Source organism: Tetrahymena thermophila (assembly GCF_000189635.1).
Source record: "Tetrahymena thermophila SB210 genomic scaffold scf_8254590, whole genome shotgun sequence".
NCBI lineage: Eukaryota > Ciliophora > Oligohymenophorea > Hymenostomatida > Tetrahymenidae > Tetrahymena > Tetrahymena thermophila.
This window is the reverse complement of record NW_002476361.1, coordinates 437,092-463,840: the sequence shown is the minus strand read 5'-3', so window position 1 is coordinate 463,840 and position 26,749 is coordinate 437,092. Positions and strand designations below refer to the sequence as shown.

Here is a 26,749-nt window from a genome sequence, read left to right as displayed (position 1 = left end):
TTTATTGTTCATTTACTATATTTAGATAAGAATTTAAAAAATAGAAGTGATAATAAATTTTATGTTTAAATAATTATAATACAAACTATTTGTTTTTTTATTACTTTGAGATAGCTAATTTATTAAAGTCAATTTCTTTATAGAAAAGTGGAATAAAAATGTACAAATTTAAAAAATAGCTGCTTTTTAGATAATTTGAAATTTGATATTGAATAAAAAAAACAATTATTTTTTATTTTTTACCATAATAAAAATTATCTTTAGCATTTATTTTGAATTAGAAAGTAATTATTACTCAAATATAAATTGGAAAGAATTTGTAAGCATATTGGATAATCCTCCATCATTCTAAATCTACTTCTTTTATCAAAATTATTTAGACTGTGTAAAATTTTACTAAATAAAAAGAAAAATCAAGGATTTTTTCTAGAAGAAAAAAAAATAGGATTACATAATTTAAATTTTTTAATTTTTTTTTTACTTACTTTATGATTAATTACAATTTTTAATTTGGCATTTAAAATGTGCTAAATAATAATTCTTAAATTAAAAAGTTAGAAAAATCATTCAATGATTTTCTTCAAAATTGATAACTCTTTAAATTTAGCAGGTAATCATTATAGCTTAATAATATACTATTTGATTATAAAAATTTTACAAAGTCCTTTTTTCAATTATTAATAAAATATTGATTTTCATAGTTCTTTTAGCTAATCCAAGATGCTTTAATAATAAAAAATTTGACTCCGCTTCTTAATTTTTATTCTATTTATAATATTTTAGTATATTTTCTATCCAACATGATGAAAGTGGCATTTATTTATTTAGATTTTAGAAACAATTACTCTTAATGTTAATATTTTTTAGCAAAACTATATTATCATTTGTTTTATTTTAAAGTAAAAAAAGGACTCTTTATATTTATACAGAGCAATAATAAATAAAATTAATAACTAATGTAACAGTTGTATTGCCTTTAAAAAAGTATTTTACTTTGATAATCATAAAAATATTTTTTTAAGGTTTAACAAATTGAAAAGTTGATTTTATCCTATTTAAATAAATTAGGTATTTTATTATATTATCCTTTGATTATATGAAAAATTATAAAATTTTTATTTTTGGATTATATAAAAAATACTATTAAGATTTTACAAATATTTTTTAATTTTTTATTTTTTAATAAACACTTTAAAATATTTAAAATATAAGCCAAATATATAAATATATATATATTTTTTTTTAAAGCATTTTTAAATAACTTCATATATTAAAGATGTTATCAATCAATAAAAGTAGTTAACAAAAGTATTACTTTTTAAAAATAAAGTTTATTTGAAATAGAAGGTACGGCAAATCGATGTAAAAATAACAAAAATATGATTCAATAAACTCTTGGTATTAATTAGTACCCTCAATAAAATGAGCAAATTTTTTTAAATAACAATTATCTGATAATTAAATTTGAATTAAATAATTGAAAAACAAAATAATATAATGAGTAGTATTAACAACTTCTTATTAATCAAAAAATTTTTGATTTTACTTTTGTATGTTGTCTCAGTAAAATGTATTGGATGTCCTTTCTGGCAAATTGGATCTAGCGATATTAATATGAACATAATCTAGAAAATCATTCTTCTAAAATCTAATCCCTAAAATTAAGTAGAAGACATAGCAGCGATTGCTTACCAGCCATTTAATGTAGGAATATTTAATATTCAGAAAAATAAGTAATACTAATTGATGGGATAGTCTGAGAGTGTGACACTCTATTAAATGGATAAAGATGATAGACCATAGCTTAAGGTTTCAGTAATAAATACTCTAGATGCAAATGGAAGAGTTATTTCGTGGAATTCTGGAAATGGATCTAGATAATAAGTGATTTAAATTCCTCTAAATATTGCTGTAAAACCTAATTCTTGCTTAAATTCACAAGAAACGCTAGTTGTAACATGGGATACATAATCAGTAAATTTCCTTTTGACTTTTATTTACTTTCATAATGATCTAATTAATCAAATAGAGATGAATAAATCATCCAATAAATCAATCTTTAATCAATATTAATTTCTCTTTAAGATTAATAAAAATATTCAATTTATTTTTAGAAATCTAATGTTTTTGGTCAATTTACCCACAAGTAAAAATTTTTTTAAATCATCTTTTTCCTTTTATTTAAACTTTATTCTAAAACTCTACCATACATAAATATTTTTTATTGCTAAATGAGTTTTGATTTTATTTAATAGTATAGTTTATTTATTTCTCATTAATTCATTTTTAGAAACTTATTTTAATAATTAAAAAGCTATTTGTTGTTGATTTTTCTTCTCCAAACAATATAAGCTCTAATGTTTAAGCTCTTTAATTGGTTTCAGGAAATAGTTTAGCTTAATGCGTTAATGATAAGCTAAATAGAAGATTTTTACTTGCGAATACTTAGGGAGTCATATTTTCATATGACATTTAAACAAGGAAATTTGTTTAACTATTTTAGCTCAATTCTTTTTCTAGTTTACAGTCAATATTCCCAACTTAGAATACTATTGCTATTTCTTACGCACAAATATCTGGATAGAGCTATGCTGTTTCTTACATAAACTCTACTCTCCAATTCTCGCAAACTCTCCCTTAAATTTCAACATAGATTTTAGTGAATAAATAAGAGGATCAAGTAGTAATCATTGGAAATTCTAACTTATTCTAAGTTTGGAGCATTAAGTTAAATCAGAAAGTATATCAACCTAATTTTCAACAAATTAAGTGTGATTAAAAAGACGCAAATTAAACAAGTGTTGATTCGTCTATTAGCTTTACATTTGGATCAATCAATTAAAATGATGAAATTGCAGTAGTATCTAATAAATATGTATTTGCTTATTCTATGTCACAATAAAAACCTTTGCTTTTTAAAAGTTAAAACTTTGGAGTGTATCTTATCCAAGCTTTTGTTCTTTAAAATAACATAATTTTAAATTAGTAGTACTCTGTGGCTAATTTTAATTTACTCACTTCTAAATACCTATATGTTACAAACGTCTTTCCAAGCTATAAGTCATCTTATGATGTAGTAACTAAAATTGAGATAGATTCTAATTTGAATAGGTATTTATTTATCCTTAAATTTTAATTACATTATTTTAATAATATTTAATTAGAATAATCAGGATAGATTTATCAGGCAAAATTTAATACTGGTCTATTTTTGATAACATAGAGGATAATTTGATCTTTTATATACAAACTAACTCCACTTTCTTCATAGATAGATAATTAAATAAGGTAATATGAAATTTCTTTATTTCCCATCATTTCTATATTCTTAATTAAATAAAAAACTCTAATAAAGTATATTCTTTATTAATTTCTTTAATAAGTACTCACACAAACTTCAAAAAATATTTATATTTAAGTTTATAAAAATTTCTCTAACGATTTAGATAAAATAAAAATGCAGATTATTTTAAAAAGCAACTAATAGTTTACTCATAATTTTAATTTAGAATTTTAAAAATATTTTTTTTAATAAAACTTTTACCTTAAATTATTTTTATTTAAAAAAAAAAATCAAAAGAAAAGTTTAATATATTTGAAAGAAATTCGTTTATTTTAGAATTTATTTACTTTTGTACTATATTTAGATACAAAATCGCTATTTATTTTCAATTTGCAAATGAATAATATAATTTAAAAACTTCAATACTTTTTCAAATATTTTTTAAAGAAAAAGAACTTTGCACCATTTTTATATAATTTTAGAAATTTAATGGTAGCATATTTAATTAAAAACTGTATATGAATGAGCATTTTATGCATGCTCAAATAGGCGATAAGTACAAACCTTATTCATGAATTGATTTTATGATTTTTAAATCATTTTATTTTTAATTAATTTTAAAATTTTTAGACTAAAATAATTAATAAAAAATCCTTCAATATCTTACTTACAATTTAATAAATGCTATTTTATTAAAAATAATTTAGATGGTTTAATTTGCTTACTATACTGCCAACGGAGGTTTAAATCAAATACTTGTATTTGACTATATATAAGGAATGTTAATTGATAGAATTAGTAATCCTTTTACTAGTAGTGATAGCCAAACTTATATGCTTTATCAAGATAAGACAAACGGATATATGGTAGGTTTCATATTAGAATCAACCTCTTATATGATCTATAAATTCAATAAAAACTATGACCACTCTTTGGTTTTTAAAGGAGTCTTAGTTAACAATAGTAAGATTAATGGACCTATAATATTACTTGAGAGTAGTTAGTAAATTTTGGTATAAATTAATGGAAAATTGTATTTGTTTAACTATTTCTATTCAAGTGGAAGTTCTAATTAACCTGTCAGTTTTTAAGGTTCTGATGCAACTATTTCTTAATACTTTTTCATCAGCTCAACAAGTTAACTAGTTACTATTTAATAATAGGCTATTTAAGTAAATTGTTTTTATTAATAAAATGAATAAAAAATTTTAATTTTAATTTTAAAAGATATACACATATAATAGTAATAAGTTAAGTTTGACGAATTCAATAAGTTATTATACAGGGAGTAGTAGCTCAATATCTTTAGTATAAGAATAATAGATAATTATTTTAAACAGAGGAAATCAGCTATTTCTTAAAAACTATCAAACAATGCAAGAAAATATATTGGATTTTGTTGATTAATCTGTTCTTATGTACACATATGATGGACCTAGAGCCCTTTTGATTATCATTTTAGCAAATTTTAAAATAGAGGTTATAAATATTGCATAAGCCAAAGTTCTCTATCTTTTACAACTTAATAATAATGCTTTGTAAATGATGGATATATTTCCTCAATATAATTTAGTAGTTGTATCATACTAAAACGGATAAGTTATTTACTACAACTACATTACAAATAATATTCTCTCAATTTTCAATAACCAGTTTTTTAATAATTTGGAACAAATAGATAACAGGTCCAACTCCTTAGTAATAAAGTCTAACCTAAAAGTATATTCTAATACTAAACAAAATTACTATTTTATTTTTTTAATTTATAAAAATTAGATTTTCACAAGAAGGATGACAAACCTAGGATTGATAAATTAGATTTAAGAAAAAATAGCTATCAATAGTTACTTTATTGACGTCAAAAGTGGTTTGAGTTTTACTTTAACGAATTAAGTAAAAATCTTCAATCACTTAACATAACAATACCTTCCAAATTTTAACAGCAATATAAAATATTCACCTTATATTATATACTCAATTCCTTCCCAAAACTGGCTATTTCTTGGATATTCAAATTCAACAGTAAATCTTGTTTATGTTTATAGACTTGATAATTACCAATAGATAGGAATAATGGACCACAATTAAACTTAATGTAATACAATTAACAAATTTTATCATGATGTTAAAATGAATAGGTTGTTTTCTTCTTGTAAAACACCTGGAACTGTGGTTGTTTGGGATTTAAATAATAATTTTACTCTTATATAGTCTTTGATAAATGCAAATCCAAGTGCTATTTCTAGTATATCATTCAACTAAAATTTAGGAATTATCACTATAATGGGAGTAGGAAAATTAAATACTCTAAATCCTCATATATTAAGGCCCCCCCCCCTATACACTTTTGACCTATACTTTCTTGGCCTCACTCAGAAAATTTCTTAAAAATCCGCCTTAATTAAAAAAGTCTTAATATATGAGGATTTAGAGTATTATAAGATTAATTAAATTTATTTTTATTTTTAATAGTTAGCTTGGTGGTCAAGCACTTTTGATTATTATACATTGAACTATAAATGCTAAGTTGTTGGAATCTATAGTAATTTTGATTACACAAATAAGTATTAAGTTACTTGGGATGTAAATGAACAATTATATATATATATAAATACTAATTTAAACTACTTTTAAATTTAGCAAAACGGTGATTTTAGGCTTTATGATTACAAATGTACACAATTAGCATATAGGCACTGTGCAAAAAGTTGGATTAATCAACTAATAATAGATGAGCAATAAATGATCATAACAACAATAAGGTACTCTAATTTTTTGATTTAATAAAATATAAATTAATGATAAACTTTAATAACAGTTAGGATAACAAAGTAAAAACATTTAACTACCAAATCCTGCCAACTCCTGTTCTTTTGTATAATTTATTATAAAAAGTTAATTTTTATTTTGATTAAATTTGTCTTTTTATAGAAACTAATTGATTCTCCCATATTAACTTAACGATGGTTTTCTAGACAAAGACAATGGATATCTTTTAGTTGCAGATTTTAATGGTTACATATATATGATATCATATCCTTCACTAGTTTTGTAGTAAACAATTTAAGTCACATCCTAAAAGATAAATAATGTCTATTTAGATAAAATTCATAATTTATTTTTATTTGTAAGTTAACCTGCATAAACTATATCTTACTACAACTTAATTGAATTTCTTTAATCTAATGCCTACTCAGTCTCATTCAGAAATACAGGTATATATGCACTAATAGACCATTAATTTTATTTTTTTTCAATCTTAAAAAAGGTGTAATGTCTACTTTAAGCACAAAGCAAGGAATTATATTCCATTAACACACAAACATTGTATAAATTTGGGATTACTAAAATCAATCTCTTAGATATGGATTTTTTGTAAACGATTAGCTTCCCTTATATGAAGCCTAGAGTAGGTTTGCAATTTTATAGGGTCAAGATAATGTTAGTGCTTTTATAACTAGAGATCAAATCATATTCTTTAATATAAATACATTTGATATCATATACGTCTAATCTTTAAAGTGTTTGAGGAGTACATAACTTAATAACTATTTTATATGTTCTCAAGTTAATGTTTTGACTATCCTGAATGTTAATAGTTTTGCTTAAAGTTAGATTATTCAACTATAGTAAAGCTCTGCTGTTATATAGTTACAATCTATATTAGAGATTAATACCTTTTTTGTAACTACATCTTAAGGAGAGATTATATTTTTTACTCTTGACAATAATCAAAACATATTTTAGCAATAGTTGTATTCATAACTACTAACATAAGCTATTGCTAATTATTATTTTATTAGATTGAATTAAAATTACATGATCATAGCTTCTTCTTTTGATGGATAAATTGGATAAATGGTACTCTCATAAAAATTGAATATACTAAGCTAATAATAATTACCTTTACCTGGTTTAAGTTCTCATGCTCATGTTATGCTATAATACAATAACTAAGTAATCAAATTAATTTATTTTTTTTAATATACTTTTAAAAAAATGAGACATTCCATCTATTTCTCATATAAAAAAATTAAGTTATATATACCAATTTTTGGTATTTTTGGCCTTAAATAAGAAATGTTTTACCTACTTTATGGTCTTAAACACATAAAAAAATTCATAACTAAGCAGAAAATGTGATATGCAATTCATTACCTAATTTAATAATTACATTAGTAATTTTTAAAAAAGGGAATTATAAATGCAATCAATATTTAATTATTCTTTTTATACAAAATATTTATAAAAAAATTTCAAAAGAACGATTTTAATTTTTAGTTTAAAAGCAAATTATGATTAAAAAATTTTGATAAGTCAAATTATGAATTACTATAATCATCAATAACTAAATTTAAAAATTTTTTTTTAAGAATTATTAGTTGAAGAAAATAAAATTAAAATTTATTGATTCTCTATCAAAAATAAATTATATTTATTATCTTTACAATATATAGATAAACATATTCTTGATTTATAAAATTAAGTTTATAAAAATTTGATTTAATATTATGAACTGAAAGTTAAAATAAAGATTAAGTTTCAAAATTTAAATAATAACAGATATTACAAGTATTTTTGCATCAGAAAATTTTATTTATTTTTATTATAATTGTTTAAAAAAAATATAAAAATTGAAAAATATTTTTATTTATTTTTAACTTTTCTTATCAAAAAAAAAATAATAATAAAATATTTCTTTTAATAAATAAACAACTATTAATAAAATATAAGTTGATATTGTTTATTTTACCCAATTTTATATGCCTTAATGGTATTATAAGTTTATTACTAATATTTCAAAATAAAATTTTAAATAAAAACTTTTTAAAATGAAATTCTACTTTTGTGTAGAAATTTTTATTTAAAAGTTGTTTATTTTAAATTGATTATAAAATAGATATTTATCAAAAGAATACTCGATTTCTCCTTAAGTTTATACAACTCTAACGATTTCACTTAGTTTAGTACTCTCCCTAGCCCCTGTATTGGATACTCATACAAATTAGATATCAATCAAGATTTTGACTTAATTATTTAAAGTTGCATAGGAAATTACTAAATTAATTAACTTTCTTCTTTAAAAAATGTAGCTACTGGCAGGTATATTGCAAATTTGAATATTACAGATTATGTTTATACTCCTGATTGCAATTAGATTGTCTTCATAAACAAAGATTACTTCATTGATGCTTACTTCACCACAATTTTTATTTACTAAATAGATTATGCTAATTAAATAATAAAATAATTAGGTAATTTTTAATTAAATGGAATTGTCTTAGGGAGCATAGCTTCTTACAATACTTTTAGCTCAGCAGACAATATTTATGTCTAGTTAATTTTATATTCTCAGGATACAATTTCCTAAGTCTAGTTACCTATTTTTGGAGAAAAATCATGCTAATAATCACTCTCATCTCATAATTCGGCGAAGTGGTACTTTCTGTATAAAGCGTTTACTAACAAATATAAACATACTTTTAAATTCAAAGTATACAATTTAATGTTATTATAGATTAGGAAACTATTTTACTACCTTTTCCTTCTTTTTAATTTTCTGCAATTACTTAAATTAGCATAGTTGCTGATCAGACTAAAACTACTAAACAAAAAATAATTGTTAATGAGGAAATATTTTTTTCTTTTTCAGGTTATAACTTAATTTCATTAAATAATTTGTACATAGAGCCTGCTTCTTCTCAAAAAGATTACCTGCTGTTTAATATTCAAAATTTAACTTAATTTCAACTAAATAATGTCTAATTAGGTAATGAAAAATTATTTTCTTTCAATTTTAATTACATAGAAAGTGTGGTCTTTGATTAGCTATAGATTTTAAATATGACATAATCAGCATAAAATATAGTAACAATTTTCAATTTCTAGTAGGTGAATAATATGCTTTTTAATCAAATCAACGTATCATAGTCTAATTTCAGTTAGATCAATCTTTTTTTCTTTTAAAATGATGTTAATAATAACAAAAGCTTAATTAGATTTTAGGATTTGTAAATCCAGTAATCAGAATTTCTCTTTAGAGAAGATACAACAAGTACTTCAGCCATTTTTATTTCAAATTATAATAATGTCTCATTTGATAGAGTCAATATAAATTAAAATTCAGGTACTCCTATACCTATAATTAAAAGCTATGTTGTCTCTAATTTATCGTTAAGTAATATCAAGTTTACTAACAATAAAGAAATTATGCTATTTTCATATAACAGTAGCATAAGTTAAGTGGTAGCAAAAGTAGCTTTAAATTAGCAATTACTTGAAGATAATATAGCAATTTGGACATTAAATATATCTAGTAACTAATACAGCTTATTTTCAAAATACAGCATTGTATAAATATATAGCCTCAAATAGAAAATTTCTAAAGCTGATATCAATAACAATATTGATTTAAATTCATCTAATTAAATTTTGAATTTAAAAGCTTATTATCTGAATTGCACAGATGCTACTTTTATACAAAATTAAGGATTTTAAAATTTATTTGTTGTCCTAAATACCTAATTAGGTAATTTTTAGAGCTTAGTAGTTTGGAATAACTAAGCTGCTTAAAGTATTTTACTACTTTCATCTAAAGTATTAATATCTAATTCGTATTTGAAAGAAAATATATCTAACAATAAATTATTCTAAACCTCTGTGATAAACATACTTTCAAACTCATAAGTGTCCTTGTCTTCAACAGAGTTTGAATCTAATTAATCCTTTTTAGGGGGTTCAATATATGTATCTTAAAGTGATTTATAAATAGAATAAGTTTCATTTAAAAATGATATAAGTTAAAACTAAGGAGGATCTATATATTCAATTTAATCTACTCTTAGCCTAAGGTAAAGCTAATTTACAAACTGCTCATCTGATCTAGGTGGAAGCATATACATATAAAAAGGAAGCATAGAATTAAATTCTGTAAATTCTTCAAAATCAACTTCTAATGAAGATGGAGGCTTTTTATATGCTAGTAATATAGGATAATTTACATTATCAAATTTAAATCTATAGGATTGTATAGCTTTCAATGATGGAGGGTGTATATATCTAACATCATCTGGTGGAAATAGTTCTTTTATTGCCCAGTCTTTAATTTAAAATAGCAAAGCTTTTGGGTATTAATTTTAACTAATAAATTCATATATTTTATTTTTTGATTAGTTTTTTTATTTTATTTAAAATTAACTCATATTACAAATTAAATAATATATAGGAGCGGAGGAGGTATTTTACTTGATAATACTGATTTGTCTATAAACTAAACTTAGTTTGTAAACAATACCGCTGGAATAGGTGGAGCCATAAGATACTTAAATCTAAAACCTCTCTTTTTAATTTAAAACTCTAATGCCTCAAAAGATTCTTGTAAAACATTTAACCAAAATCATTGTTAATAGAATAAAGCTATCATTTTTGGAAATTCAATTGCCAGCTATCCACAATACGCTTCAATATTGCCAAGTAATGACTTCAAAGTTAATATTGATCACTATCCTAATGTTACACTAAGTAATTTTAGAAGTGGAATGAGTAGTTTTGATTTCTCAGTCTAATTTTTAGATGAATTCAAGAATCTTGTCTAATAAATTAATCTACAAGACCAGAGTAAAAAATTTTTATAAATCTTAGTTTAATCAATTAATTTTTTAAAAATTTAAGGTTTAACATAATCACTAAGCCAGAAACTAATTTAAGAAATTAGCTAATATAATTGCAGGGTGCAAATAAATCAAATAAGTACCTCATTAGAAGAAGAAACTATAAAAATAGATGGAGCAACACTAGTAGATTATGCTTATCATGGCAAAAACAAAATTGGATGCTTAATGAACAATTTTAAAATAGCTGGAATTCCAACAAAAAGTGGTTTAATGTCACTACAACTAAATGGAATGAAATCACTTTATGGATCAAATTAATTTAGTAATATTACAGATATTTAAATTAATGTATAATTTAGAGAGTGCTAAGTTGGAGAGTACTATACCTCAACATGTGATGGATGCTAGCTTTATGAGTGCACTTAATGTTTAAATGGTACATATTCTCTAGAGTAGCCTAAAATAGGAAAGAAAATTGAGTGCAATACTTGTGATACTTCTCAAACCAATTCTTGCTTTCTCAATTAGATAGTCTTAAAATAAAATTACTGGTAAATTAATTAATTATTATTTTAAAATTAATAAATCTATTTTGAATTTTAGGAGAGTGAGCAATCAATCTGATTAAATATTTTTTTGTAATTCTAATAATTGTAATGGTAATGAATCAAAAGGATATTGTTCAGAAGGGTATGTTGGAGCTTTGTGCTCATCATGTGATAATTATGGAAAAATTTGGGGACTATAGTATGGATAAAGTTAAGTAGGTAGCTAAGGTATTTAATGTATTAGGTGTGATTAAATAAAGGATAACGCATATAAGTAAATTTTGGTTCTTTTATCAGTTTTATTTTATTTGGGATTTTTAATTGTTGAATCCTAAAATAACAACTGTAAAATGTGCTAAATTAGAATTCTTTCTTCGATTAATGTTATTTAATTTGGAGTTTCTTAATTTATTCTTTAATCATCTGTCATATCAAAAATATTTATCAATTAATTTTACATCATTACATCCTTAAAAGAAAATCTATAAGTTAGTTTCCCTGATTTATTTTCTTTCTTATTCACTTTCCCAGAAGTAGCTTCATAACCTGTACTTGTCTTTTTATATTCACTAGATTGTAGTCTAAGCTCAATGCATACTTAAATTCCGATTTAATATTTGAGGTTTATTTATGTTTCAATTGTTCTCCCTCTAATATTTTTGATTCTTATCTACATTATGATGAAATTAATCATATATATTCTAAATTATGTAAAGCCAAAAGAAGCCTACTATTCGGAAATAAAATATAATAATGTAAATATGCTTATAAGCACTTTAATTGTTTTTACTTACCTTACTTCATAAAACATTTACTAAGCAGCTCTTTAGATAATTTTTTGCCAAAAATTTGATAATTAGTATTACATGAAAAGCTAAATGGATTAATAGTGCTACACTTAAGAGCATATTTACTACATAATCTTTTTAGTTTTACCTATTTTGATACTAGTGACTGTGATATATCCTTTGGTCATGTTATACATTTTATGTAAAAACAGCTCTAAACTCTTTGATAACACCTCTACAAATGTTATAAGGAGATATGGTTATTTCTTCTAAGGATATAAGAAAAATAGGTGGTGGTGGGAGCTTTTAAAAACAGAATACAAATTTATAGAATTACTATTAGCTACTTATTTTGCTTCTTAGCCTATTAATCAGCTTATCTCAATCATATTTGTATAGCTTATTTACTGTGCATTATTGACTTACTTTTCTCCTTATTAAGATAATAAAATAAATATTTTGGAGCTCAAATCTTCAATATAAACTTTACTTATCTTTTGGTTATCGCTATTTATATAATTAAATTCTAATATGGTTGCTTTAACCTAAATAGCTTCAGCTTTTTTAGTTACAACAATGATTATTTTATTTGGTATTTTTTTCATTATTTTAGTAAATTTTATTGATTTATTTTTAAATTAAGGTTCATTAGCAATAAACTTTTTTGAAGTTTTAGTCAAAAGAAACTATTACATAATTCTCAGATTAAAATGCTTAACCTATTTAATAACATTCTTAAAAACTAAAGTAATAAAAGATAGAGAGTGGGTTAAAAAATATGTTTTTAAAAATTATTGGATCTTATATAATATAATTTATAAAAAAAACTATAATCCTTTTGCAACTTTTAATAAGTATTCAATTATCTAATTTTCAATAAACATTAATCTAATTTTTTGTAAAAATAGTTGGAGAAAGCTTAGAAGTATCTTTTTAAAAGGAGAGCTTAAAATAATTGAGATATAAAAACTCTAAAACCGTATAAGCAAACAAAGTGTATCTAACTTAAATGTATCTCCGTCTTAAAAATCAAATATTTTTGGTGAGAATAGTTAGAATTCTTTGATAAAAACAAACTCTATTGGGTAATTTTGTTTGTTTTTTTTAATAATTTAAAATTTAAAAATATTAAAATTTTATTTATTTAGTATTAATAAAAATCATGACTTTATACTTGAAGATACTCTTTTAAAAGATAATATTCCTACTTTAAGCTAGGATAGAGGATCCAGCTAATTTTATAAATACAAATTTTATCTAGATTTGAAAAAAAATGTCAATTTATGACTTTTTTTGTTTAGATCAAAATTATTTTTTATTTGTTTTAAGTTTGTTATGATTTAAATCAATAAATTTAAAATTATATTAAAAAACTGTTTATTCATTTCATTCAAAAAATATATATTTATTTAAAAAAGCTGACAATTTATGAATTTTAACTTTTTTTACATTTTTTATGATATTTTGATAAAATTTAAAATAAATTCTTTGATTTGAATAAATCAAATTATATAAGTTAAATTAATTTAATATATGCCAAAATAATCAAGAAGCTATTATCAAAGATGAAATTAACATCGCTTCGTAATTTTATTTAAAAAAAATAGATTTTTAAAACTGATTGTTAGAAAACCTTTTTTTGTACTAATTTAACTCTTATTTTTTGAAAAAAGCTACTTCTCGCCAATTCCCCTCATCTTCATAAATGGGGTTTCACGGCATTATAAATTGATTATTTTGTTTTATTTATAATGTAATTTATAATAAATTATTAATTATTTAAATCAAAAATATTTCACTTATATGATTTACTGTATTTAATAAATATCATCAATTTTATTAACCTTTAAATTACTAATTAAAGTAAATTAAATTTCAAGACATATAATAATTAACTTTATTCTAAATAATTGAATTTTTAAATATTTTCAACTTTAAAATTATTTTTCAATTAACAGTTTTTCTAAATCACCTGCTTTAATCAAAATTAAACTGTGTAAAATTATACTAAATAAAAAGAAAAATCAAAGATTTTTCTAGAAAAAAAAAATTGCAATACATATACCAAATTTTTAATTATATAATCTTCTTATTAATTACAATTTTCAATTGAGGAATTTAAATAAGAGCTAAATAAATAATTCTTATTTTCAAAATTAGGAAAATCATTCAAGCATTTTCGTCAAAATTAATTAATCTCTAACTTTATTTAGCCGATAAACATTATTATTAATGAGCCAATATGATATTTTATTTTTATATCAATAAATTTTTGCTAAATTAAATAAATATTACTGGATTATAAAGAATTTACAAAATACTTTTTTTTAATCATACATAAATTATTGATTTTCTAAATTATTTTAAACAATCCAATATGCTTTAATAATACAAAAATTTAACTCCACTTCTTAATTTTTTTCTCTTTTTAATATTTTTGTGTACTCTCTATCTAAAACTTTCAAAGTAGTATTTATTTATTTAGATTTTAGAAACAATTACTCTTAAAATCGATCTATAAGCAAAATTTAGTTTTTTCTTATTTGAAAGATAAAGAAAGATTCATTAAAATTGTAAGGTATTCAAAACAAAAACTAATTAAATTAATAACTATTTTAATAGTAGTAGAACTTTTTAAAAAAAATATTTTAATTAGAAAATTATTAAAAAATATTTTGTTAGGCTTAAATTGTTGAAAAGATGATTGTATTATATTTAAATAAATTAGAAATTTTATTATGTTATCATTTGCTTATTCATTTTTAAAAAAAAAAATTTAATTTTTGGAATTAAAAATAATACTTTGTAATTTTTTACAAATATTTTTAAATTTTAATTTTTTTAATAAACACTTTAAAATATTTAAAAATAAATGGTAAATATATATATTTATATTTAAGCTTTTTTGAATAGCAGCTCATATATAAAGATTCTACTGAGAAATTAAAGTAAATTATGGAACAAAGTAGTTCAAAGTAGCAATTTTTTTAATTAATATGAATATCAGTAATTTATTGTTATTTAAAAATAGTTAATAAAGGTATTTACTTTTTAAAAAAAAAGCCTATTTATGTGAGTATGTATGGGAAATCGAAGAAAAAATAACAAAAATATGACTCAATAAAATCTTGATACATAAAGGCTTAATAAAATGAACAATTTTTTTAAATAATAATCAATTTATATTATTAAATTTAAATTAAATAATTGAAAACAAAATAATATAATGAGTAGAATTAACTTCTTATTTATCAAAGCGCTTTTTATTTTACTTTTATATGTTGTAACAGTAAAATGCATTGGATGTCCTTTCTGGCAAATAGGATCTAGTGATATTAATGTGAACATAATCTAGAAAATCATTCTTCTGAAATCTAATCCCTAAAATTAAGTAGAAGACATAGCAGCGATTGCCTATCAGCCATTTAATGTAGGAATATTTAACATTCAGAAAAATAAATAATACTAATTGATGGGATAGTCTGAGAGTGTGACACTCTATCAAATGGATAAAGATGATAGACCATAGCTTAAGGTTTCCATAATAAATACTCTAGATGCAAACGGAAGAGTTATTTCATGGAATTCTGGAAATGGATCTAGATAATAAGTAATTTAAATTCCTCTGAATATTGCTGTAAAACCTAACTCTTGCTTAAATTCACAAGAAATGCTAGTTATAACATGGGACACATAATCAGTAAATTTCTTTTTGATTTTTATTAGCTTCAAAATTGTTTAATTAACTAAATAAAGATCAATTAATCAACCAATAAATCAATCATTAATCAATATTACTTCCTTTTCTCTTTAAGATTAATAAAATTATGCAGATATATTTCTAGAAATCTAATGTTTTTTTCTTCTTTAAACCCCCAGAGTTAATGTATACCTATTTCTAAAGGTTCTCTTTTTTTTTATTTAAATGTTATTCTAAAACTCTACCATACATATTTTTCTTTTATAATTAAATAATATTAATCTTATTTTAAACGGTATATTTACTGCTCATCCTTTCATTAATTATTAACTCATTTTGATAATTAAAAAGTTATTTGTTGTTGATTTTTCTTCTCCAAACGATGCAAGCTCTAACGTGTAAGCTCTTTAATTGGCTTCTGGAAATAGTTTAGCTTAATGTGTTAATGATAAGCTAAATAGAAGATTTTTACTTGCGAATACTTAGGGAGTCATATTTTCTTATGATATTTAAACTTAGAAATTTGTTTAATTATTTTAGCTCAATTCTTTTTCTAGTTTACAGTCAATATTCCCAACTTAGAATACAATTGCTATTTCTTACGCACAAATATCTGGATAGAGCTATGCTGTTTCTTACATAAACTCTACTCTCTAATTCTCGCAAACACTCCCTTAAATTTCAACATAGATTTTAGTGAATAAACAAGAAGATTAATTAGTAATCATCGGAAATTCTAACTTATTCTAAGTTTGGAATACTCAGTCAAATCAGAAAGTATATCAACCTAATTTTCAACAAATTTAGTGTGATTAAAAAGACGCAAATTAAACAAGTGTTAATTCTTCTATTAGTTTTACATTTGGATCAATCAATTAAAATGATGAAATTGCAGTAGTATCCAATTAATATGTTTTTGCTTATTCTATGTCACAATAAAAGCCTTTGCTTTTTAAAAGTTAAAACTTTGGAGTCTACCTTATCCAAGCTTTTGTTCTTTAAAATAAAGTAATATTGAATTAGTAGTACTCTGTAGCTAACTTCGATTTACTCACTTCTAAATACCAATATGTTACAAACGTCTTTACAAGCTAAAAAACATCTTATGATGTAGTTACTAAAATTGAGATTGATTCTAATTTGAATAGGTATTTATTTATCTTTAAATTGTAATTACTTTATTTTAATAATATTAAATTAGAATAATCAGGATAGATTTATCAGGTAAAATTTATTATATATTGGTCTATTTTTGATAACATAGAAGATAATATGATCAATTATACGAATGCAAACTCCACTTTTTTCATTGATAGATAATTAAATAAGGTAAAATGAAATTTCTTTACTTTTCTAACCATCATAATTTCTAAATTTTAAAAATTATAAGCAACTGATATATATATTTAATTTCTTATTAATTTTATTTTTTTAATGATAATTCAAAACAAAATTAAAAAAATATACTAAGTTTAGAAAAGTGTCTCAAATTTACAATTTAGATAAAATAAAAATACAGATTATTTTAAAAAATAACTAGTCCGCTCTTAATTTTAGTTTAGAATTTTAATGAAAAATAAATCATTTTCTAAAAATAAAATTAAATTTCATGCCAATATAATTTTAGATTAATTTCATAAAATATTTAGATAACAAAAATTAATATGCAATCTTTCTATTGCTTACTTCCAATTTAATCAATGTTATTTTAACAAAAATAATTTAGATGGTCTAATTTTCTTATTTTACTACTAGTGGAGGTTTAAATCAAATATTTGTATTTGACTATATTTAAGGAACGCTAATTGATAGAATTAGTAATCCTTTTACTAGTAGCGATAGCTAAACTTTTAATCTTTATCAAGATAAGACAAACGGATATATGGTAGGTTTCATATTAGAATCAACTTCTTATATGATATATAAATTTAATAAAGACCTTGACCACTCTTTGATATTTAAAGGAATTTTAGTTATCAATGGTAGAATTAATGGGCCTGTAAAATTAATTGAGATTAGTTAGTAAATATTGCTGCAAGTTAATAGTAAATTATATTTATTTAACTATTTCTATTCAAGTGGAAGCTCAAATTAACCTGTCAGTTTTTAAGGTTCCAATGCTACTATTTCTTAATACTATTTCATCAGCTCAATCAATTAATTAGTTGCTATTTCATAATAGGTTATTTAAGTAAATTGCTTTTTATTAAGCAAACAAATAAAAAATATTAATTTTAAAAGATATACACATATAATAGTAATAAGTTAAGTTTGACGAATTCAATAAGTTATTATACAGGGACGAGTAGCTCAATAACTTTAGTATAAGAATAATAGATAATTATTTTAAATAGAGGAAATCAGCTATTTCTTAAAAACTATCAAACTATGCAAGAAAACATATTGGATTTTGTTGATTAATCTGTTCTTATGTACAAATATGATGGACCTAGAGCTCTTTTGATTATCATTTTAGCTAACTATAAAATAGAGGTTATAAATATTGTATAAGCCAAGGTTCTCTATCTATTACAACTTAATAATAATGCTTTGCAAATGATGGATATATTTCCTCAATATAATTTAGTAGTTGTATCATACCAAAATGGATAAGTTATTTACTACAATTACATTACAAATACTATTCTCTCAATTTTCAATAACCAGTTTTTTAATGACTTTGAACAATTAGATAGTAGTTCCAACTCCTTAGTAATAAAGTCTAACCTAAAAGTATAGCCTAATACTAAACACAATTACTATTTCATTTATATATTTTATAAATATTAGATTTTCACAAGAAGGATGACAAATCTAGGATTGATAAATTAGGTTTAAGAAAATGTAGCTATCAATAGTTATTTTATTGACATCAAAAGTGGTTTGAGTTTTACTTTAACAAATAAAGTAAAAATATTCAATCACTTAACATAACAGTACCTTCCAAATTTTAACAGCAACCTAAATTTATCACCTTATATCATATACTCTCTTCCTTCCCAAAACTGGATATTTCTTGGATATTTAAATTCAACAGTAAATATTGTTTATGTCTACAGGCTGGATAATTACTAATAAATAGGAATAATGGACCACAATTTAACTTAATGTAATAAAATTAACAAATTTTATCATGATGTTAAAATGAATAGATTGTTTTCTTCTTGTATATCTCCTGGGACTGTAGTTGTTTGGGATTTAAACAACAATTTTACACTTATATAGTCTTTGATAAATGCAAATCCAAGTGCTATTTCTAGTATATCCTTCAACTAAAATTTAGGAATTATCACTATAATGGGAGTAGGAAAATTTAATATTTTAAGATTAATTAAATTTATTTTTATTTTTAATAGTTAGCTTGGTGGTCAAGCACTTTTGATTATTATACATTGAAATATAAATGCTAAGTTGTCGGAATCTATAGTAATTTTGATTACACAAATCAGTATTAAGTTACTTGGGATGTAAATGAACAATTTTATATTTTTACTAATTTAAACTACTTTTAAATTTAGCAAAATGGTGATTTTAGGCTTTATGATTACAAATGTACACAATTAGCATATAGGCACTGTGCTAAAAGTTGGATTAACCAACTAATAATAGATGAGCAATAAATGATTATAACAACAATAAGGTATTCTAATTTTTTATTTAATTAAATATAAATTAATGATAAACTTTAATAATAGTTAGGATAACAAAGTAAAAACATATAACTACTAAATCATTCCAACTCCTGTCCTTTTGTATAAATATAAATAATTTATTTTTTAATTTGATTTAATTTATCTTTTTATAGAAACTAACTGATTCTCCCATATTAACTTAACGATGGTTTTCTAGACAAAGACAATGGATATCTTTTAGTTGCAGATTTTAATGGTTACATATATATGATATCATATCCTTCACTAGTTTTGTAGTAAACAATATAAGTCACATCCTAAAAGATAAATAATGTCTATTTAGATAAAACTCATAATTTATTTTTATTTGTAAGTTAACCAGCACAAACTATCTCTTACTACAACTTAATTGAATTTCTTTAATCTAATGCCTACTCAGTCTCATTCAGAAATACAGGTTTATATTCATTAATTGACCATTTAATTTATTTTTTTTCAACTTTAAAAAGGTGTAATGTCTACTTTAAGCACAAAGCAAGGAATAATATTCCATTAACACAGGAACATTGTATAAATTTGGGATTACTAAAATCAATCTCTTAGATATGGATTTTTTGTAAACAGTTAGGCTCCCATATATGAGTCTTAGAGTATGTTTACTATTTTGTAGGGACAAGATAAAGTTTGTGCTTTGATAACTAGAGATTAAATAATATTCTTTAATATTAATACATTTGATATCATATATGCCTAATCTTTAAAGTGCTTGAGAAGTACACAACTTGATAACTATTTTATATGTTCTCAAGCTAATGTTTTGACTATTCTGAATGTTAATAGTTTTGTTTAAAGTTAGACAATTCAACTATAGTAAAGCTCTGCTGTTATATAGTTACAATCTATATTAGAGATCAATACCTTTTTTATAACTACATCTTAAGGAGAAGTTATATTTTTTACTCTTGACAATAATTAAAATATATTTTAGCAATAGTTGTATTCTTAAATGTTAACATAAGCTATTGCTAATTATTGTTTTTTAAGATTGAATTAAAATTACATGATCATAGCTTCTTCTTTTGATGGATAAATTGGATAAATGTTACTCTCGTAAAAGTTGAAAATACTTAACTAACAATAATTACCTTTACCTGGTTTAAGTTCTCATGCTCACGTTATGCTATAGTACAATAACTAAGTAATCAAATTAATTTATTTATTTTAAGTTATACTTTTCAAATAACAATATACTGCCTTTCATTAATATGTCATATAAAAGAATAAGTTATTTGTATCAATTTGTGGTATTTTTGAAACATTTAAGAAAAAGTAAAAAGTAAAAAATATTTCAATATTATAAACCTTAATACCTTATTAAGTTTTTTCTAATTTTACAAAATAAAATTTAAGAAAATACTTTTTAAAATGCTATACAACTTTTGTGAAGAAATTTTAACTTAAAAATTTTTTATTTTAAATTGATTATAAAATAGATATTTATCAAAAGAATACTGGATTTCTCTTTAAGTTTATACAATTCTAATAATTTCACTTAGTTTAGTATTATCCCTAGCCCCTGTATTGGTTACTCATACAAGTTAGATATCAGTTAAGATTTTGACCTAATTATTTAAAGTTGCATAGGAAACTACTAAATTAATTAACTTTCTTCTTTAAAAAATGTAGCTACAGGCAGGTATATATCAAATCTGAATATTACTGATTTTGTTTATACTCCTGATTGCAATTAGATTGTCTTCATAAACAAAGATTACTTCATAGATGCATACTTCAAGACAATTTTTATTTATTAAATAGATTACGCTAATTAAAAAGTGAATTAATTAGGTAATTTTTAATTAAATGGAATTGTCTTAGGGAGCATAGCTTCTTACAATACTTTTAGCTCAGCAGACAATATTTATGTTTAGTTAATTTTGTATTCTTAGGATACAATTTCACAAGTTTAGTTACCTATTTTTGGAGAAAAATCATGCTAATAATCACTGTCATCAGCATAATTTGGCGAAGTGGTACTTTCCGTATAAAGCGTTTACTAACAAATTTAAGCATACTTTAATATTTAAAGTATAAAATTTAATGTTATTATAGATTAGGAAACCATTTTGCTACCTTTTCCTTCTTTTCAATTTTCTTAAATTACCTAAGTTAACATTGTTGCTGATCAGACAAAAACAGTTCAACAAAAAATAATTGTTAACGAGGAAATATTTTTTTCTTTTTCAGGTTATAACTTAATTTCATTAAATAATTTGTACATAGAGCCTGCTTCTTCTCAAAAAGATTACCTGCTGTTTAATATTCAAAATTTAACTTAATTTCAACTAAATAATGTCTAATTAGGTAATGAAAAATTATTTTCTTTCAATTTTAATTACATAGAAAGTGTGGTGTTTGATTAGCTATAGATTTTAAATATGACATAATCAGCATAAAATATAGTAACAATTTTCAATTTCTAATAGGTGAATAATATGCTTTTTAATCAAATCAACGTATCATAGTCTAATTTCAGTTAGATCAATCTTTTTTACTTTTAAAATGATGTTAATAATATCAAAAGCATAATTAGATTTTAAGATTTGTAAATCCAGTAATCAGAATTTCTCTTTAGAGAAGATACAACAAGTACTTCAGCCATTTTCATTTCAAATTATAATAATGTCTCATTTGATAGAGTCAATATAAATTAAAATTCAGGTACTCCTATACCTATAATTAAAAGCTATGTTGTCTCTAATTTATCGTTAAGTAATATCAAGTTTACTAACAATAAAGAAATTATGCTACTTTCATATAACAGTAGTATTAGTTAAGTGGTAGCAAAAGTAGCTTTGAATTAGTAATTACTTGAAGATAATATAGCAATTTGGACATTAAATATATCTAATAATTAGTACAGCTTATATTCAAAATACAGCATTGTATAAATAAATAGCCTCTAATAGATAATTTCAAAAGCTGATATCAATAATAATACTGATTTAAATTAATCTAATTAAATTTTGAATTTAAAAGCTAATTATATGAATTGCACAAATGCTACTTTTATGTAAAATTAAGGGTTTTAAAATTTATTTGTTGTCCTAAATACCTAATTAGGTTATTTTTAGAACTTAATAGTTTGGAATAACTAAGCTGCTTAAGGTGTTTTACTACTTTCATCTAAAGTATTAATATCTAATTCATCTTTGAAAGAAAATATATCTAACAATAAATTATTCTAAACCTCTGTGATAAACATACTTTCAAACTCATAAGTGTCCTTGACTTCATCTGAGTTTGAATCTAACTAATCCTTTTTAGGAGGTTCAATATATTTATCTTAAAGTGATTTATAAATAGAATAAGTTTCGTTTAAAAATGATATAAGTTAAAACTAAGGAGGATCTATATATTCAATTTAATCTACTCTTAGCCTAAGGTAAAGCTAATTTACAAACTGCTCATCTGATCTAGGTGGAAGCATATACATATAAAAAGGAAGCATAGAATTAAATTCTGTAAATTCATCAAAATCAACTTCTAATGAAGATGGAGGCTTTTTATATGCTAGTAATATAGGATAATTTACATTATCAAATTTAAATCTATAGGATTGTATAGCTTTTAATGATGGAGGGTGTATGTATCTAACATCATCTGGTGGAAATAGTTCTTTTATAACCCAATCTTTAATTTAAAATAGCAAAGCTTATGGGTATTATGTTTAACTAATAAATTCTCTTATTTCATTTTTTTATTAGTTTTTTTTATTTTATTTAGAATTAATTAAAATTACAAATTAAATAATAAATAGGAGCGGAGGTGCTATTTTACTTGATAATACTGATTTGTCTATAAACTAAACTTAGTTTGTAAACAACACTGCTGGAATAGGTGGAGCCATAAGATACTTAAATCTAAAACCTCTCTTTTTAATTTAAAACTCTAATGCCTCAAAAGATTCTTGTAAAACATTTAGCCAAAATCATTGTTAACAGAATACAGCTATCATTTTTGGAAATTCAATTGCTAGCTATCCATAATATGCTTCAATATTACCAAGTAAAGACTTCAAAGTTAATATTGATTACTATCCTAATGTTACACTAAGTAATTTTAGAAGTGGAATGAGTAGTTTTGATTTCTCAGTCTAATTTTTAGATGAATTCAAGAATCTTGTCTAATAAATTAATCTACAAGACCAGAGTAAAAAATTTTTATAAATCTTAGTTTAATTATATTTATAAAAATTTAAGCCTTAACATAATCTCTAAGCCAGAAACTGATTTAAGAAATTAGTTAATATAATTGCAGGGTGCAAATAAATCAAATAAGTACCTCATTAGAAGAAGAAACTATAAAAATAGATGGAGCAACACTTGTAGATTATGCTTATCATGGCAAAAACAAGATTGGATGCTTAATGAACAATTTTAAAATAACAGGAATTCCAACAAAAAGGGGTTTAATATAACTGCAGCTAAATGGAATGAAATCACTTTAAGGATCAAATTAATTTAGTAATATTACAGATATTTAAATTAATATATAATTTAGAGAGTGCTATGTTGGAGAGTACTATACCTCAACATGTGATGGATGCTAGCTCTACGAGTGCACTTAATGTTTAAATGGTACGTATTCTCTAGAGGAGCCCAAAATAGGAAAGAAGATTGAGTGCAAAAGTTGTGATACTTCTCAAACCAATTCATGCTTTCTCAATTAAATAGTCTTAAAATAAAATTACTGGTAAATTATTAATTAATTAATTTTTATTTTAGAATTAATAAATATATTTTGAATTTTAGGAGAGTGAGCAATCAATCTGATTAAATATTTTTTTGTAATTCTAATAATTGTAATGGTAATGAATCAAAAGGATATTGTTCAGAAGGGTATGTAGGAGCTTTATGCTCATCATGTGATAATTATGGGAAAATTTGGGGACTATAGTACGGATCAAGTTAGGTAGGTAGCTAAGGTATTTAATGCATTAGGTGTGATTAAATAAAGGATAACGCATACAAGCAAATTTTAGTCTTTTTATCAGTTTTGCTTTATTTGGGATTTTTAATCATCGAATCCTAAAGTAATAACTGTAAAATGTGCTAAATTAGAATTCTTTCTTCGATTAATGTTATTTAATTTGGAGTTTCTTAATTTATTCTTTAATCATCTGTCATATCAAAAATATTTATCAATTAATTTTACATCATTACATCTTTAAAAGAAAATCTATAAGTTAGTTTCCCTGATTTATTCTCTTTCTTATTCACTTTCCCATAAGTAGCTTCATAACCTGTACTTGTCTTTTTATATTCACTAGATTGTAGTCTAAGCTCAATACATACTTAAATTCCAATTTAATATTTGAGGTTTATTTACATTTCTATCGTTCTCCCTCTAATATTTTTGATACTTATCTACATTATGATGAAATTAATCATATATATTTTAAATAATATAAATCCAAAAGAAGCCTACTATTTGGAAATAAAATATAACAATGTAAATATGCTTATAAGCACTTTAATTGTTTTTACTTACCTTGCTTCATAAAACGTTTACTAAGCAGCTCTTTAAGTAATTTTTTGTCAAAAATTTGATAATTAGTATTACATGAAAAGCTAAATGGATTAATAGTGCTACACTTAAGAGCATATTTTCTACATAATCTTTTTAATTTTACCTGTTTTGATACTGGTGACTATCATATATCCTTTAGTAATGTTGTACATTTTATGTAAAAACAGCTCTAAACTTTTTGATAACACCTCTACAAATGTTATAAGGAGATATGGGTATTTCTTCTAAGGATATAAGAAAAATAGGTGGTGGTGGGAGCTTTTAAAAACAGAATACAAATTTATAGAATTACTATTAGCTACTTATTTTGCTTCTTAGCCTGTTAATCAACTTATCTCAATTATATTTGTCTAGCTTGTTTACTGTGCATTATTGACTTACTTTTCTCCTTACTAAGATAATAAAATAAATATTTTGGAGCTCAAATCTTCAATATAAACTTTGCTTATCTTTTGGTTATCGCTATTTATATAATTAAATTCTAATATGGTTGTTTTAACCTAAATAGCTTCAGCGCTTCTAATTGCAACTATGATTATTTTATTTGGTATTTTTTTCATTATTTTAGTAAATTTTATTGACTTATTTTTAATTTAAGGTTCCTTAGCAATAAACTTTTTTGAAGTTTTAGTGAAAAGAAACTACTATTTAATTCTGAAATGGAAATGCTTGAATTATTTAATAACATACTTAAAAAGTAAAGTAATAAAAGATAGAGAGTGGGTTAAATCATATTTTTTTAAAAATTATTGGATCTTGTATAATTTGATTTATAAACAAAACTATAATCCTTTTGCAGCTTTTAATAAGTATTTAATTAATAACTAATTTTCAACAAACATTTATCTAATCTTTTGTAAAAATAGTTGGAGAAAGCTTAAAAATATGTTTTTAAAAGGAGAGCTTAAAATAATTGAAATATAAAAACTCTAAAATCGTATAAGGAAAAATAGTGGATCTAACTTAAATTTATCTCCGTCTTAAAGATCTAATATATTTGCTGAGATTAGTTATAATTCTTTAATAAAAACTTATTCTATTGAGTAATATTATTTTTTTATTAATATAAAATTTTAGTTTTTAAAATTTTCATTTGTTTATAAGGAATAGAAATGATGACTTTATACTAGAAAATACTCCTTTAAAAGATAATAGTCCTACTTATAACTAAAATAGAAGATCTAGCTAATTTAAAAAATAAAAATTTTATTTAGATTTTAAAAGTGTTATCAATTAATGATTTTTTATGTTTAGATCAAAAGTATTTTGTTTGTTTTAAGTTTTTAAGACGTAAATGAATAAATTTTAAATGAGGTTATTTAAAAAAATAGAAGATATAGGTACTTTAAAAAATACATAATTAGATATGATAATTTTTATATTTTTATGATAAAAATTTATAAATTTAAAAAAATAAAAATTTTATTAAAATAATTTATAAATATTTATTTTAGATTATGATTATTTCTTGTTGTTTGCTTATTTAATTAATTTTTTAGATTTTTAAAGATTAAATTATATTTAATAATAATTTTTAAATTTTAAGAAAAAGTGAACCTTTTGTTATTATAAAATCTATTATTTAATAGGATT

At 22.5% G+C, this 26,749-nt stretch overlaps 3 protein-coding genes across 3 annotated transcripts; 2 read left to right on the top strand and 1 right to left on the bottom strand. All coding sequences in view use genetic code 6, as the record gives it.

Annotated features, from left to right (window-relative positions):
- Positions 1-1,497: 1,497 nt before the first annotated feature.
- On the top strand, positions 1,498-11,520 carry TTHERM_000253468 (transmembrane protein, putative; the record flags this gene model as incomplete). Its single annotated transcript, XM_012798392.1, has 14 exons — positions 1,498-1,974; positions 2,315-3,111; positions 3,165-3,288; positions 3,991-4,455; positions 4,511-5,002; positions 5,060-5,572; positions 5,756-5,866; positions 5,924-6,045; positions 6,215-6,498; positions 6,552-7,240; positions 8,184-8,538; positions 9,054-10,410; positions 10,509-10,900; positions 10,955-11,520. 14 exons carry the CDS (start codon positions 1,498-1,500, stop codon positions 11,518-11,520), a joined length of 6,744 nt encoding a protein of 2,247 aa, XP_012653846.1.
- A 443-nt stretch (positions 11,521-11,963) lies between these two features.
- Positions 11,964-12,837, bottom strand: TTHERM_000253467 (hypothetical protein; the record flags this gene model as incomplete). Its single annotated transcript, XM_012798391.1, has 4 exons — positions 11,964-12,114; positions 12,311-12,535; positions 12,641-12,665; positions 12,723-12,837. The coding sequence occupies 4 exons, from the start codon at positions 12,835-12,837 to the stop codon at positions 11,964-11,966; spliced, it is 516 nt and encodes a 171-aa protein (XP_012653845.1).
- A 2,621-nt stretch (positions 12,838-15,458) lies between these two features.
- Positions 15,459-26,396, top strand: TTHERM_00253468 (transmembrane protein, putative; the record flags this gene model as incomplete). The annotated part of the gene is made up of 18 exons (XM_001471363.2): positions 15,459-15,932; positions 16,284-17,080; positions 17,134-17,156; positions 17,729-18,123; positions 18,174-18,665; positions 18,723-19,235; positions 19,289-19,399; positions 19,451-19,572; positions 19,628-19,684; positions 19,738-20,021; positions 20,074-20,762; positions 21,058-23,285; positions 23,385-23,776; positions 23,827-24,319; positions 24,379-25,703; positions 25,755-25,965; positions 26,023-26,199; positions 26,261-26,396. The coding sequence occupies 18 exons, from the start codon at positions 15,459-15,461 to the stop codon at positions 26,394-26,396; spliced, it is 8,919 nt and encodes a 2,972-aa protein (XP_001471413.2).
- Between the last annotated feature and the right edge of the window lie 353 nt (positions 26,397-26,749).